Raw genomic sequence first — 16,215 nt, forward strand, 5'->3', positions numbered from 1 at the left:
GCAGACAAGGGAGTCGCAGAGAGAGTGGTCTCTCTGGAAGGCAGACAAGGGTGGTAGGGCCGATTGTAGATGGCGGAAGTGTTGGAGGATGATGTGTTGTGTCTGGAGGCTGGTGGGGTGGTATGTGAGGATGAGGAGGATTCTCTTTGGGCGGTTATTGCAGGGGTGGGGTGTGAGGGATGTGTTGCAGGAAATGTAGGACACATGGTCAAGGGCGTTCTCGACCACTGTGTGGTGGGGGGGGGGGGGGGGGGGGGGAGTTGCTGAGGTGATGAACGGTTTGGGAGATGATGGTTTGGTGCTCAGGAGTGGGGTTGTGATCTGGGGGTGGTAGGTGGTGGTATCAGAGAGTTGGCGTTTGGCCTCAGTGATGTAGAGGTCAGTGCGCCATACTACAACTGCGCCTCCCTTGTCTGTGAGTTTGATGGTGAGGTCGAGGTTGGGGTTGGAGTGGAGGGGGCGGAGGGCTGCCCATTCTGCAGGGGAGAGGTTGGAGTGGGTGACAGGGGTGGAGAGGTTGAGGTGGTCAATGTCTCGACGGCAGTTGTAGATGAAGAGGTCGAGGGAGGGTAGGAGGCCTGGGGGTGGTGTCCAGGAGGAGGACTTGTGTTGGAGACCATTCTGCCTTCAAACCTGTTCTGTCATTCAGTTAAGTTAATGCCTGATCCTTTATCTCAATAGCATAATCCTGCTTGCTCCTCATGGAGCTTGATGCCTTTAAATTCCAAAAAAAGTATCTCTTGCTCTCTGACTCTCAAATTCCACAGGTTCATGACCCTTTGAGGGAAGAAAGGGTCTATCCTGCATCCTGAGATTGTGATCTCTTTTACTAGATACCTCAATCAGGGAAATCATATTCCTTCCATCTAATTCATCCAGTCCTGTTAATTTGTATACGTTTCTATGAGATCCCCCGTCATCCTTCTAAACTGTCCTGCCATCCCTGGTAACAACACAGTGAGCCTCTCTTGCAGTCCCTCTATGGCCAGTATATCCTTCCTTAGGTACAAAGGCCAAATCTGCAGGCAATACTTCAGGTGCAGTCTTACCAAGGTCCTGCATAACTGTAGGAGGACATCCCTACTTCTGAATTCCGATCCTCGTGAAGAAACCCAATACACCATTTACCTTCCTGACTGCTTCCTACACCTAACTGTTTAATTGTCTTGGTCACAAGGACATCCAGATCCCTTAGTACATCCATATTTCCCAATATATCACCATTTACACATTACACTTCCCTTTTGCTTTTCACACCAAAATGTATAACTTCACCTTTAGCCACGCTGTACTGCATATGCCATGTGTTTGTCCACTCACTCAACCTGCCTACATCAGCCTGAAGCCTCCTGCATCCAGTTTTGAGTCATCAGCAAACTTGGAAGTGTTGCATTTGATACCCTCATCCAGATCATTCACATATATCATGAACCGCTGGGATCCAAGCACTGATCCTTGCAGTACACCTCTGGTCACTGCTTGCCACTCCAAACAAAAACACCCAGATAATCCCATTCTGTTTCCGGTCTGTCAAACAATTCTTGTTCCATGCCAAGATATTACCCCCCAATCCAATGTCCTTGAACTTTGCACATTAACGTCCTGACGTACCTTGTTAAAAAAGTCTTCTGAAAACCCAAAATACGTCCTATCTACTGGTCCTCCCTTATCTATTCTACTGGTTACGTCCTCGAAAAAAAGTTCAGCGGATTTGTTAAGCATGATTTGCCTTTCATAAACCTCTGAATCCAGTTAATGTTTTTCCAAAGTTCTTTTATGAGATCTTTCATAATAGACTCCATACATTCCTCCTATTTTCCATGATAGGTTATCTGGTCTGTAATTTTTGTGCTCGCTCCCTTTTTTAGTAGTGGGGTGACATTTACTACCCTCCAATCTGCACCATACTCGACAGAATTTTGGAATATGACCACCAATGCACCCAATACTTCTAAGGCCACTTCCTTTAGTACTTTGGGGTGTACGTTATCAGGTGCTGACGATTTGTCAGGCTTAATTATATTAACAACATTTTCTCACTAATTGTGATTTCCTTTAAATCTACACTCTCACTAGGTGCTCTGTTACTTAACATTTCTGCAGTTATTTGTGCCTTCTTCTACGTAGTGTGAGCTAAAGTGTATGTCCAATTTTTCTATCATTTCTTTGTTCCCCATAATTTTCCCAGCTTCTGAATTAAGGGACATACTACAACATATTTGACTGCGCACTGTAAATCAAAGCCTGCTATTCTCAGAGACATACCAAATATTATTCTTTTTAAAAGGCATACACAGTACCCGAATTCACCTGGCTTTCAAACCAAAGTTAATAGAAAGCACACACCAGGTTTCTGTACTAAACAAGAATTATCACATCATAATTAATTTGGCTATACCCACTAGCAAACAGATATAAACCAATGACATATAACACTAGCAAAAGTTTTATCGTGTTATAAAACCTATTTCTTTACACTCAGATAAATAGGGAAAAAGATTATTTGATGATATATGGAAAATCTGCAAAGTCAGTTCAATGGTCTTTGTTTCCAGATTTGATGATGTTGAGATTGTCCTACTTCAGCTGGCCGGGCCTTTGATGCTCACTTGTATTTCTCTGGAAGATTCCACTGGTTTGTGAGTAATACAGGGCGGCTGGTTCACTTGAAAGTTGTCTCTGATTTACCAATTCAAAAGTCAGAGCTCACAGCAAAGGTTGCAGGAAAAATAACTTTTTTTTTTAAAACAAAGAATAGGCAGCTTCTGTTGGGGAGAACAACAACTCACCCTTCCGCACATGTCTCTCTCACTCTGTGTGTTTGTAACTTGTTTCTATTACTAAATGTTTACTACTGATCTAACTTTATTCCCTCATTTGTTTAATTTGAAAATGCTCCCAATCCTCAGGTTTACTGCTTTTTCTGACAATTTTTATGTCACCGCTTTGAATCCAAATTCCTTTTGCAAGTCATCTTTCCCTCTTATTTTTGCAACAGACCAGAATAAATAATTTTTGCAATTAACGCACACTCTTTAAATATGAACCACTGCCTATCCATCAAGCGCTTTAATAAGGTACCCCAATCCATCTTTGGGAATTTGTGCCTGAGACTCACATTGATCCTTATATTTAGATTCAGAACGCTAGTATCACTTTTGACTACAACGTTGTTCATCTTAATAAATAATTTAATCATTCAGCAAGACTGTTGTACAAGGCATCTTTCTCACAGAACAGAACCAAGTTTAGAATAGTCTGTTCTGTGAATGATTCCTCAACACATTGGTCTAAAAATAATCATGTACACATTCTAGGAAATCCTCCTACACAACACCAATGACAGTTCAGTTTGTCAGTTGATATATGAATTAAAATCAGCCATTATTACAGTTGTACCCTTAAAACATATATCTGATTTCTTGTTTAACTATCCTTACAGTTTCCACTACAGTTTAGTGACCTGTAGACAACCTCCAGTTTTGATTTCTATCCTTTGTTTTTTCTCATCTCCACCTGTACAGATTCCACATCATAGTTTTCTATGCCAATATCCTCCCTCACACTTGCATTGGTTTCATTCTTTTTACAGAGCTTGCCCATCCACTTTTGCTTTTGTCTATCTTAATGAATACCCTTGAACGTTCAATCCCCACCCTTGATAAGCCTGCAGCTTTGTCTCTGTAATTGTAAATGTATCATAATATAACTTGTCCTTTTAAGGCTGCTAGTCACCTGAGCTTTATTTTGAACTATGGCCTCACTGATGTTTTGCCCTTTTGTTTTCCATCTTCCTCTTTTGCTGCTTACCTTTCTACTGTTTGCTTCTATCCCTGTTTCTCCTTCCTCGTTCTCCCTGCTCAGGTTCTCATCTTTCTGTCTTTCTAGTATAAAGCAACCCTAACAGCACTAGCACCCAAACCTGAGGGCATGAGGCAGGACAGGGGCCAGTTAAGGATGCCACCATAAAATCATTGAATGGTTACAGATGGCAGTGTCATGTGGCTCATCAGGACTATTCTGACTTTCTGCAAGAATTACAACCTTGCTCCATTCACCGCTGTTCCCTGTAGCTCTGCAAGTTTTTGTTTTAAGACAACTAATCACCTCTTTTGAAAGCCAAGACTGAATATGCCTCTACCACATTGAGGAAGTGTATCCCAAATCCTAACCACTCTGTGTAAAAAAAAATGCTTTCCCTTGTCTCAAGTTGCCTCCTTTGTTCTTTTACATCAATCACCTCTCATTGTGGCTCCTTCCATAGATGAAAACAATTTCTCTCCATTTATTTTATCCAAATCTCAAGATTTTGAAAGCTTCTGTCAAAACTCCTCTCAACCTTCTCCTCCTCCAGATAGAAAGCTCCATCATCTTTAAAACATGTAACTGAAATTTGTCATCACATGAATCCTTTCTGTACCCTCTGTCACGTCCTTCCTAAAGAGTAGTGCCCAAAACTGGACACAATGCTCGGGTAGAGGATGGGCCAGTTTTTGATTCCTAACTCTCTAATGCCTAATTACCTAATTTTCTTGTTTTGCTTCTGATACTCCTATTTATAAATCTCTACTTTTGTATCCACTTTAGAATTGTAATTTGTTTTTTATGTTGCCTCTCCTCGTTTTTCTTATCAAAACTAATAGTTTCTCAACTGAGACAAGTTGATAACAACATAAACAGTGGGGTCCAAAGCAGCTAGAAATTGGAAATAAAAACAAAGTTATGGCAGAATCTGAAGTTCCATGCATTGCAGTTCTGAAGAACAATTGTATATGACTTGAAACATTAACTGTTTCTCTCTCCAGTGATACTACTAGGCCTGCTGAGAATTTCCCGTACTTCGTTTCTGTTTTAAACCTGTATCCAATCACTGCGTCTGTTTTGTGTTTCAGTAATGTCAATTAAATTTTGCATTTTTAGATACGTCATCAGTGACAATCAGTTTATTCTGCAAATATAGAAAGAAATAGAACACTGCAGCTGGCAGAGGCTGAATTTATCTGCTTTGGGGTCAAGGCCCAAAACGGCAGCTTTCCTGCTCCTCTGATGCTGCTTCGCTTGCTGTGTTCATCCAGCTCTACACTTTATTATCTGTGTGTAAGAACAGTTCTGAATATAAAACAAAAAGGATTGGTTTTTCCCTTGTCTCCTGCACCTTTGGTGCATTTCCCGTAACGGACTTTTCATGGAAATTAATCAATCAATCACCCGTGTTCTCCAATTAAGTGAAAAAATACAAATTAATTGGTTATGGAAAGATAAAGTTCAGTTGTGTGTAACAGCACATTTGGATATAAACAATGTTTCACTGTTGAGCACAAAGTGAAACAATGTCAACTGGTAAGAGGCGAATAAGGCCCAAAACTAAGACCAGCGATACGAGGCTTAGGCCTTGAAGACATCAACCTGTCACAAGCATGCTTAACCTACAAAGGAGTAGAATGACACTTGCAGCAAAGTGTAAAAGGAGAAACACAACTAGTACAGGTCACACGATGCACCTGAAGGTGGTGCATCGCAGATTCAGGAATGGATTCTGTGAAGGGATCATCCTGAAACCTAGATGTGAAACAATGGCTTCTTGCAGCACTGTGTAAACTCAACGTACCCACACAACAAAAAGCTAAAATTTGGAAACTAAAAATTAAAGAGTTGTGATGCCATTGTAATGTCCCTAAATCTGGGCCAAAGGATCCAGGTTCCAGCCCCACTCGCTCCAGAGCTTTATCACACCACGCATGGACAGGCTGATTGAAATAAAAATGAAGAGCTGATTTTTCCAAATAAATGGAGTGGATTAGGAAAAGGAAGACACCACAGACTTCCAGAAGTCTGAATATGTATATGCAGCCATAAACCACATTTCAGTGAGAGATGTATAGCCTACCAAAGGGCAAAGAGCAAAATAATAATAATTCAGGAAAAAGAGATAATTTAAGTAACCTCGATTGTAACAAATCTCTTTCACATGATCAATTATAGATAAAAATACATTTGCCTAGCAACATTAGCTCACTCAGTTTCGTTGAACAATCTTCAAATTCAAATTTATTAAAGGCAAAAGGTAGAGTCATCAATAGTCCCATCAGAAAATGCTGTCTCATTAGAGAGACAGTTGATGGTGGTTTAACCTGAGTGGCACCACGTCACATGCAAGGACAGAGGCAGAGAAGATGACTCCTTCACAGTAACCTGTGTCCATGCATAGGCTTAAGAGGAATCTTAAAACAGGTTTTTGAAATAGTCTTGTCTATAAATAAAGGTTTAACTAACTAGCTTCAACATGACTCTACCAGACAATGCTGACATTTAGAACCAGGACTCTAAATGAACGTAATAATAACCAAAAGGACTGCAGATGCTGTAAATCAGGAGCAAAAACAAAGTTGCTGGAAAAGCCCAGCAGGTCTGGCAGCAGTGACCCTTCCTCAAAACTGGACTGAAACGTTAACTCTGTTTTTTGCTTTGAGGAAGGGTCACTGCTGCCAGACCTGCTGGGCTTTTCCAGCAACTTTGTTTTTCCTCTAATTGAACTTATTTATTCTGAAAATGTGCAAACACAACAAAGCTACTTAAGACATATATTTTCATCAAAATGCTGGTGATGAGATTTTCAGCAAGTCCTTTAAAATAATCTTCCGATGCCAAACTTATATAACTGCTACTTTTAATTAGTTATGTGACTAATTAAATGACCCGAACATATCCATACAATGCACTCTGATCAGAAGAAAGAAAAGTAGTCAAGGAAGTCACTGCCTTTACATGGAGGACTCCCTCTTTTGTCCCCACAACTTTATTTATTAATTTGCAGAAATGAGTATCACGACCAAAGGCACTTCTCGCTGTTGAGAAGGTTGTGATCGGCCTATTTCTTCAAACACTGCAGTATGGGTTGCATGGAGGTCCAATACAGCTGAGTGATTTGCTCAGCTATTTTAGGGGATAATTCAGGGTAAACGATATTGGTGGTGGACTAGAGTCACATACAGGCCAGATTCCATAAGGAGACAAAGCATATTGTCAAACCAGTTGGGTTAAATTACTCATTTCTAAGACAGATATCAGATTGAAACAAAAGCTCGGTACCAAAAGAAATAGTATTAAAATCATTTAAAATAAAAAATATTATAGTAAAATATGAGCTGACAGTCTCTACTATTGACTTCAATCAAGAATTTCTACATTTTAAGTTTGAAATTTTTTTGGTAACAATAATGAAGCCAGGAGAAAGAATATTTCCTACTGTAAAATGTATATAAAGTAAAAGGCCTGTAATCAAAATAAACAAAAGCAATGATGAGTGATTCCAGACACATTTCAGAATCTAGCCCCAAGATCCACAGATATTTTCCAACCAACATTAATGAGTAACTTGCAGAATGACAGAATCAATTAATAATCCAAGAGAAATCGTAAACAAGAAAACTGGTTGCTTGGTTCTCTGAGAAACAATGACTAGTATAATTTTAAATTAAAGATTATAACCAATAGAGCTATAGTGTGAAAAAGTTGAAGAGAAAGAATAAAGCAAAAGAATCGTCAATTACTTTAGACATCTATCATCACAAAGAATATTCTGTTAATCTTATCTTTGTTTACTTTCCTATAATCATTTACCTTCAAATGCCTCTCAACCTGCACTGCAGTTAAACAGTCTATATCCATTGCAGTTCGAATTAATTTTACTTAAGTCAACACGGCTTCAAAATGCAATAACCAATTTAGTTCCCTTTGTTCTACATCAGGAACTGGTGGCATAATGGTAATGTCAGTAGATTAGAAATCCAAAGCCCCAGGCTAATGTTCTGGGGACAAAAACATAAATGGCTGGAGAAACGCAGTAGGTCTTGTAGCATCAGTAGACAGAAAGCAGAGTTAACATTTCAGGTCCAGTGACCCTTCTCCAGAATTGATGGCAGCTGAAGACAGGTGGTCATGGAGCGACGGTGAGGTGAAAGGAGTCTGCGAGAGCTGGACATTGAGTCCAGAGAGAGAGAGAGAACAGCAGTTAGGCAGACAAATGAATGGATAATGTTGAGCCAGGGAGAATAAAAAGCTGACAATAGGGAGCTTTAGTAGATAAAAATGGGCTGGCTGTCATGAAAACACATTAATCATTTGTGACCTGTCACAGGAAAAAAGACAAAATCCTTGAAAAATTAACTGGTTCACAAATGTCATTCAGGGAAATGTGCCCAGCTCTCTGATGTCACCTCACCTATAACTGACCTCCATTTTCAATACGTGGGTGACTGCCAACTTCCTCTGAAGTTGACTGGCATCTATCTTTAAGCCTGGGTCTATGTGATGGGCTTCCTACCTAATACCATAGAAACAGAAGGCAGGAGCAGGGGTGGGCCATTCGGCCCTCACGCCAACTTTAGTATTCATTATGATCAAGCCAATACCTTAATCCCACTCTCTCCCCATAGCCCTTGATCCCTTTAACCACAAGAGCTATAGCTAAGCCGCAAGAGCTACATCGCCTTCCTACTTGAAAAGATGACATTTTGGCCTCAACCACTTTCTGTGGTAGTAGATTCCACTAGAAATGTCATAGAACAGATGGAGCAGACCATGGCTTTGAGCTCTCCTAATTCTTTAACTTAATCCTGTTTCCACACTGTAGGGAATCTAATCTAATCTAATCTTAAACCTTTTAGAAGATAACTAATTTAAAATAATACAAATCTCTCTACGGCACTCCTTTCCTTTTCCTTGTTACTACAGAACACAGCCCTTAGAAACTGCAAGCTACAAACAAACCATGCAAACTGTAAGCTATAAAAGTTAGAAGTATTTACCTGACCTTACCTATTACTTACCAATCAGCTCCCTCTTTTAAAACTTCTGCTCATGTAGTAAGGTAAGACCACTCCAATTTTCCTGTGATGTCAATCTGTTTCTTCCCAATAAACAGGACACTCTTCCCAGACTGCTTTCTCCATGACACCGATTGCAAGGACACTCCTCAAGGGGATGCTGATTCTGAGTGCACTCTTCCCAGAAAGATAAAGTTGTCACGGTCTGTAGAGTTACTCCTGAATCTTAAAAACTGAGCACAACATCTTGATTTACCTTGAAATTTATCTTAAATAGCTTGCTGAGCTTTTACCCTGTTTCTCAATTTTAAAAAAAATGTGTCTCTCCACTATCAAGGCCACTGACCAAATTCCAATAGATATTTACACTCCAACAGAATTAGGTCCAAAATTATCTAGTTTTGAAACGACTGAAACAACTTCACAGATTTCAAACACTAAACTTGGATTTTAATGAGTGGATGAAGTGTTCATTTGGATTAGTTAGTGCAAATAGGAAGAAGGAGTAAAAGGCAGTTAAGATCTTGCCAATTAACAATTTTTTTCTCGTCTCGTTTACCTATTATCGGAACGTTCTCAAGTCATGTGGTCACCCTTTGTTGGATTATCAATCACAAGTGACTTTCACAATAATGCTGGAGATTTTAATTGAAACTTACAAATTCACCCAAGCAAAATCTACACAACTAGGAGGTTTTTTTCTACTTATGCAAAAAAATAACATGGAGATTTCTTTCACCTGCCACCCAGACAAATTCTAATTACAGACAATCCATCTAGTGGCACTGTCAAATTTTGTATAAAATAATGTTACATTAAAACATGATCTACTTCCTAAAAATATGGATTACGTTATTTCATTTAATTTCACATTTGTGCCTTTTCATTTCAAAGCAGGCTTACATATAAAAAATCTGTTATAACAAAGAGGAGAAAGGTGAAAGGAACACAACTGAAATACCATATATATATTTTACAATGGTGACTGTAACTGATCCACCCGTGCACTCACTTTTCAACAGTTCCTTTCCTAGCTAGTGCATTACACCATTTTCTCTTTGGTTTTGTCTATCTTTAAATCAGAATTATTTTCTCCACAATAACCAATTCATTTGTTGATGGCTTTTTAAAAAAAAAATTACTTCCCAAACCAGATCTGCATTCAGATCATTGAACTGTGAATCCTGGCTGAACCACAATATCATCTACTCAGTGCTACAAGTCAGTACAATGGACTTGGGAACGTAAAGCCTCAGATTGCAGCATTCTATATTTACCAAACTTGCTGCTATGATTTAGGTCTTTAGTCAGTACAACTTTTTGATGCAAACTGTCAGGGGTAAACCTGCGATTTTCTTGAACCAAAAGATAATCTTATGTCTGATGTATTAGATGATATGTTGCAGATTGAACAACAAACCTTTACATTATTGGAGTTACTGGCAGAAGAAATCATTTAACCCACTCACTGTGTCTTCTGGATCTCTCGAATGAGCTGAAACAAATCAGCCTGACAGACAAAGTAGCTCAGGCTAAAAATTATAGTGCGTTTATCATGAATAAAGTTATACTGAAGCAAAACATGCATCAATGAGCAAAAGCAATCCTTCATTCTTGGCAATATTACAAAACTCTTCAGATCAGAATCCTTACAGCTCATTTCCTTGTAGTTTTTCAGTTGAAATTATTTGCCACACAATTTTTTTTAGGGTGTAAAAGTAACCACTTAAGCAACATAACACTAACTGATTAAATTAATAAGCTGTTGCAGTTATCAGCAGTTCTTGTACGCTGTCTCTAAAGGTATAACTGTCAATCAAAGCAAGCTTCAAAGACAAAAGGCTGGTGCTGATAACTGATTTTCAGCAGGTACTTACATCCTCAGAACAAATCAAACTCATCTCATTACAGTCTTGTAAAAATGTAACATTTACCTTTTTATCTAATTATCCAGTGAAACAATCTGGAATCTACTCAGAAAAAATTCATACACGGCCTGAGAAAAGAACCAAATCAGTTTTACCCTGACAAAACTATGTCTGTGAGGAGCTAATTATTGAATATCAATGAGGCAAATGGAGACAAAGTGGTTTAATCCTCTTTCTCCACCCTGTAAAAGCATTACAAATTACTAATGCTACTAACAAGAACACAGTGGATAACTTAAAAAACCAAAAGTGGAAGATGAAGTGAGATTAAAAGTAAAGTAGATTAATTAAAACATGAAACATGACATCACAAATTCCATTTCATTATATCAATACAAGAGTACAAAAGGAACAAACTAGTCAATGAAAAGATTACATGAAGATTATGTTGCAAATGTTGAAAATCTAAAATAAAAAGTAAAACAAAAAATGTTACTAAGACAGCAGGTTATAATTTTGAGGGCAGATGCTTGCCAAATTTACTTTCTGATGTTGTGCTCACATGGCAACACCAGTACAACTCTCCTTCCTTGGACATTAACAGACTAACTCTGTACCTCTGCTAGCCCTGTAAGAAATCTGGAGATAATCAAGCTACTCAAATGATTAGCTTCAGAGGGCCTAGGAGACAAAAGGCTATTCATAAATTGAAGCGAGTTTCATTTTGAACTGTACAAGGGTTTGAGGACAGATTCCAGAGAGAAGAAAGGGCAGCTGATGTAAAGAAGATATTCAGCTTCGACAACATGGATACACCTCACTAAAAAGAAAGAAATTACATTGATGTGGTATCTTTCAACAGCCTCCAGCTTAAAGAGCTTTGTAGCCAATTAAGTATTTTTGAAGTGCAGTCAAATCATATTATAAGTAAATTATACTCTAGGAAACCTAGCAACCAATTTACACAGAGTTGGGACCTGCAGACATCATTGAGATAATCACTGGGTGATCTATTTAAACAATATCAGTTGAAAAATAAATACCTATCATTTCTGCTTTTAATTCAGCAGAGTCATGAGATTTAGAGATAACACTGTGTGGAGCTTGAGGAACACAACAGGCCTAGCAGCATCAGAGCAGCAGGAAAACTGACATTTTGTCAGGGACCCGAAATGTCAACTTTCCTGCTCCTCTGATGCTGCCTGGCCTACCGTGTTCCTCCAGCTCCACACTGTTATCTCTGACTCCAGCATCTGCAGTTCTGGCTACCTGAGTCATTAGTTTTATTTTGTCCCCCTGACAGAACAGACGGATTTTTAGCTCATCATTGCAAAAGACAGCAATTGCATCAGTGAAGTTCTCTACTGCACTGATGCATCATGTGCCAGCCTACAGTCAGTGCTGAAATCTTTGGATTCAGATTCATCCAAGATTGAAGGAAGTAACACATGAATTATTCCCTAACACATAGAAGGGAGGATTGAAAACCTAGTAAAGTTGTAGAAAAAGGCAAATGGACCTAAGGCTGTATAGGTAAGTATCAAGAACAAGCATGTGGAAGCTGCACTGATAGAAAAGCAAGCAAACAGAAGACTTTTCCAGAACTGGATAGGGAAAGGAATGTTCGTTGCATTTTGGAGCTCATCCAACAGGACACACCAGCACAGCACAAAAGCACACCATTTGACCAACCAGTTCCATACCTGCTCTTTTGAACATCAATCCAGATAGCCTTACTTCGCCAGTGCATTTCAAACACTTGCCCCTGCCTCCTCCACACCACCCATTTCATGCAACTTTCTTCTCCTTCAACTATTTAACAAATTCCCTTCTGAAGGCCAAAGCTGAATCTATGTCTACCACTCTCTCAACTGCAATCTAGGAGTCCCAGCTGACTGAAAAAGAACATTATAGAAGTTAATGTGCCAAAACATAACATCAGTACAGAAATAACAGATTAGAAAAACTGGGATACAAGAATGTAGATAAAACCAAAAAGTTATAGTGAGAATTCATCTGGCAGTTGGGAATATCTTTCAGCTTGTAATGAATATCTGTGGCAAGTCCACTGCCAAAAATGGAGCACAACATAACAAGTGAAGGGAGGGGTTGGCATCACCTACACGTAATGAGAGATCTGGAAGTATAAAATTAGAACAAGAGCAGTGGGTGACACGAACAGTCATCACCCTGGGCATGAGACCAGACTGAGAACTGTTGTTCAATTGAAAGAAGCCATGTTGGACAAAGCCTGCAAAAGAAAGTTCAGTTGTTTCACTAGCAACACTGTGTAGCTGAAATTAACTAAGATTCACAAGGTAATTGGCATGACATGTTCAGCCAAATGGTTCAATTTATTCAAATCCTTTCAGGTCACACAGTGCTCGAGATGTAGAAGAAATTGAAGTAACTACTTGAAGAGCAGAGGGCTGGGGCCAAAGTACCTAAATTGTTGAAATAGCAGAGGACATTACAAGATTTAGCCAGGGAGTTGTCAAAAAGGATACTGTCGGGATTGGAAGTTGAAACAGTGGACCACCTGGAAACAGATCCATTATTTATCTTTGGGAGAAGCTGGAGACAGAAACTGGTATGGGTTTGAGAATTACAGGCTGAAACTATGTAGGAAACAGATCTGAAAGATGGTTTAGTATTTCCAGTGAGGTTAAAATCCACGGAAAGCGACAAGGTGTAACCCAATATTTAGCCAGGCATAGTTGCTTCCATCACATAGCAAACACACATACTTTTGTTCAACTAGACCAGAAATTCATGTGACAAAACATAAACCGATAAACCGGGAACCATCAAATTCTTAAATTCATCACAGAAGCTGACGTCACAGATGTTGAAATAACGAACTACTACCCTCCACGTTTGTTCTAGCTGCTAGTGATAATGTAATTAGGATAAGTGAGCGCAAATTTCCTCACCAGGGCAAGGGTAATGTGACAATTTAGTTTTTGTGTGACTGGAAAGTGAAAGTTACGTCTGAAAGCATTATATAAACTAATAGACATTAGAGAGACAATTTGACATTTTAATTCAACGTCGAAACTCTGCTGAAAACTGCTCTGCAAATTTATAAGGACATCAGCAAAGCTCAAACAAAATAGGATCTTCAAACATTGAAATGTCTACCAGCTTTGTTCTTCAGTCATTTTGCATAGGGATGCATCTTTTAGAATATAAATATTCTGGAGTTAGAATATTATTGCGAGGTTACAAGTTAATCACAGTCACTGAGAAGAATGAGATTTAATCTTTAGGCCAATTTCCTTTGCAACTGGCCTTTCTCAGTTGATTTTGAGGAATATTCCTGATTACAGGTTTCCAGTTTCCTTCAACTGCATTATTTAATCAGTGTGAAATATTTTCTTTGGCTGTAACAACTAGATATGGTGTGGTTGATAAATTGGAACAAGTAATGATTACTTACATCACATCCTGAGATGCATGGTGTAAGATTAGCAGCTTTACAACATCCACGTGTCCATTTCTGACAGCATCGTGCAAGGGAGAATCATTCTGGTACCCTGGTGTGTTTAATAACACGCCAAATTTCAGCAGCCGCTCTACAATTTCCACATGCCCATGGTTGCATGCTTCATGCTACAAAAAGATAGCCAACAATTAGTCTGAAGATTGTGCATGTCTATGATTATAGTGCCAACCTCAAGCCATACAAGAAAACCGTGGATTCACAAGAATATAAGGAGTAGGAGCAGGAGTAGGCAACTCGCCCCCTTACACCTGCGCTACAATTCAATACAGTCGTGGCTGATCTGATCACAGCCTCAACTCCACTTTCCTAATGGCACCCCATAACTTTTCAAATCGTTAATAAATTACTCAATGCCCTAACAGCCATTGCACTGTGGATTAGTAAATTCCACAGATCCTCAACTCTTTGAACGAAGTAATTTCTCCTCATCTCGGTTTTAAATCTGCTATCCACTGCCCTAAAACTATGACTTCTTGATCTAGATTGCCTCACAAAAGGAAACATCGTCTCTACACCTGTCAATCCATTTTTGCAGCTTAAATACCTCGATCACATCTCCTCTCAGCCTTCTAAACTCTACAGAACAGAGGCCTAAACTGGTCAATCGCTGATCAGAAAACAAACCCCTCATACCTGGAATGGATCTGGTCAATCTTCTCTGAACTGCCTCCAATGCAATTACATCTTTCCTCAAGTAAGGGGACCAAAATTGTACATATTACTCCAGATATGATCAAATCATTGCAAGGAAAGTGAGACAGGTATGACAGAGAAAGAAATAGGAAGATACGCTAAGAAAGATTAGAGGAAAATGAATGGGTCGAGGCTCAGGTGGTGTATTAATACCTGCATTGTTTAGATGTCCTGAATGGTCCATTTTTATGCTACATATTCCATATAACTTTAAATAATTTACACAGGCAATGGCACAGGTCTGCCAGAGCTCATTTTTTCTCTGCATCTGGAAGAACAATTGGTAAGAACAATATTTTTGACCTTCCAGATTCCTAAAAGGAGGAAAACAAATATTTAAGATAACCAAGTGTGGGGCTGCATGAACACCGCAGGCCGAGCAGCATCTTAGGAGCTCCTAAGATGCTGCTTAGCCTGCTGTGTTCATCCAGCCCCACACTTGGTTATCTTTGATTCTCCAGCATCTGCAGTTTGCATTATCTCTAAAGAAATATTTAAATTAAGTTTTCAAAAAAAACTCTGCATTGATCCACCAGTACAATATCTAATGTGGTGGCGTTTCAAATGGAATTTTTTCAAGGATTTAAATGGCATTTATTGAAGAAATATAGCTTCCTCCTCTGAGGGCTCTCAATAAGTTCCATCTTTCCTTAGCTATGGAGAGCTCACCTGGAAGACTGAACAGTTTTGGCCACCTTATGAGGAAAGAAATAATGACTTTGGAGGCAGTCCACGGAAGGTTCACTAGAGTGGTCCTGGGTAGGGAAGAATTTTCTTATGAGAGGTTAAGTAAGTTTGGCTTGCACTTATTTGTGTATAAAGGAGACAATTTAACTGAAATAAGATTTTTATCACTTGACAGGGTAGGCAGAGAGGTTGCCCCTTGTGGAAAAGTTTAGGACTACAGGGCATAATCTTAGAGTAAGCAGTCGCCCACTTAAGACAAAGATAAGGAGGACTTTTCCTTTCCTCTGAGAGTTTAGTGAATCTGTTGCATTCTTTACCACAGAAAGCTGTTGAAGCTGCATTGTTAAATATACTCAAGGCTGAAACAGACATTTTTATTCAGCAAGGGTATCAAGGGTCACGGGGATAAAGCAGGAAAGCAGAATTGAGGATCATCAGATCAGCCACAGTTTCAGTGAATGGTGGAGCGGACACAATGGGCCAAATGGTCTAAATGATTAGATTACAACAAACACCAAACTAACTTCCATACAGTTTTAGCCATTGGGAGTGGGATAAAATATGAAACCAAGCTGAGCCTTGATGATAAACCACTAGTTCTTTTAAATTCCCAACACCTGCATCTAAAGGAGTTCGG

General features: G+C 39.2%; 1 protein-coding gene across 3 annotated transcripts in view; it reads right to left on the reverse strand.

Annotated features, from left to right (window-relative positions):
* bard1 (BRCA1 associated RING domain 1) overlaps nucleotides 1-16,215 on the reverse strand; it is a 179,997-nt gene that overhangs the window by 111,175 nt on the left and 52,607 nt on the right. For all 3 annotated transcript variants that reach the window (XM_048534695.2, XM_048534693.2, XM_048534694.2), the window contains one exon: nucleotides 14,133-14,305. In XM_048534695.2, the coding sequence (XP_048390652.1) occupies nucleotides 14,133-14,305 (173 nt within the window). The remainder of the gene's footprint in view (nucleotides 1-14,132; nucleotides 14,306-16,215) is intronic.

Source organism: Stegostoma tigrinum, chromosome 7 (genome assembly GCF_030684315.1).
Source record: "Stegostoma tigrinum isolate sSteTig4 chromosome 7, sSteTig4.hap1, whole genome shotgun sequence".
NCBI lineage: Eukaryota > Metazoa > Chordata > Chondrichthyes > Orectolobiformes > Stegostomatidae > Stegostoma > Stegostoma tigrinum.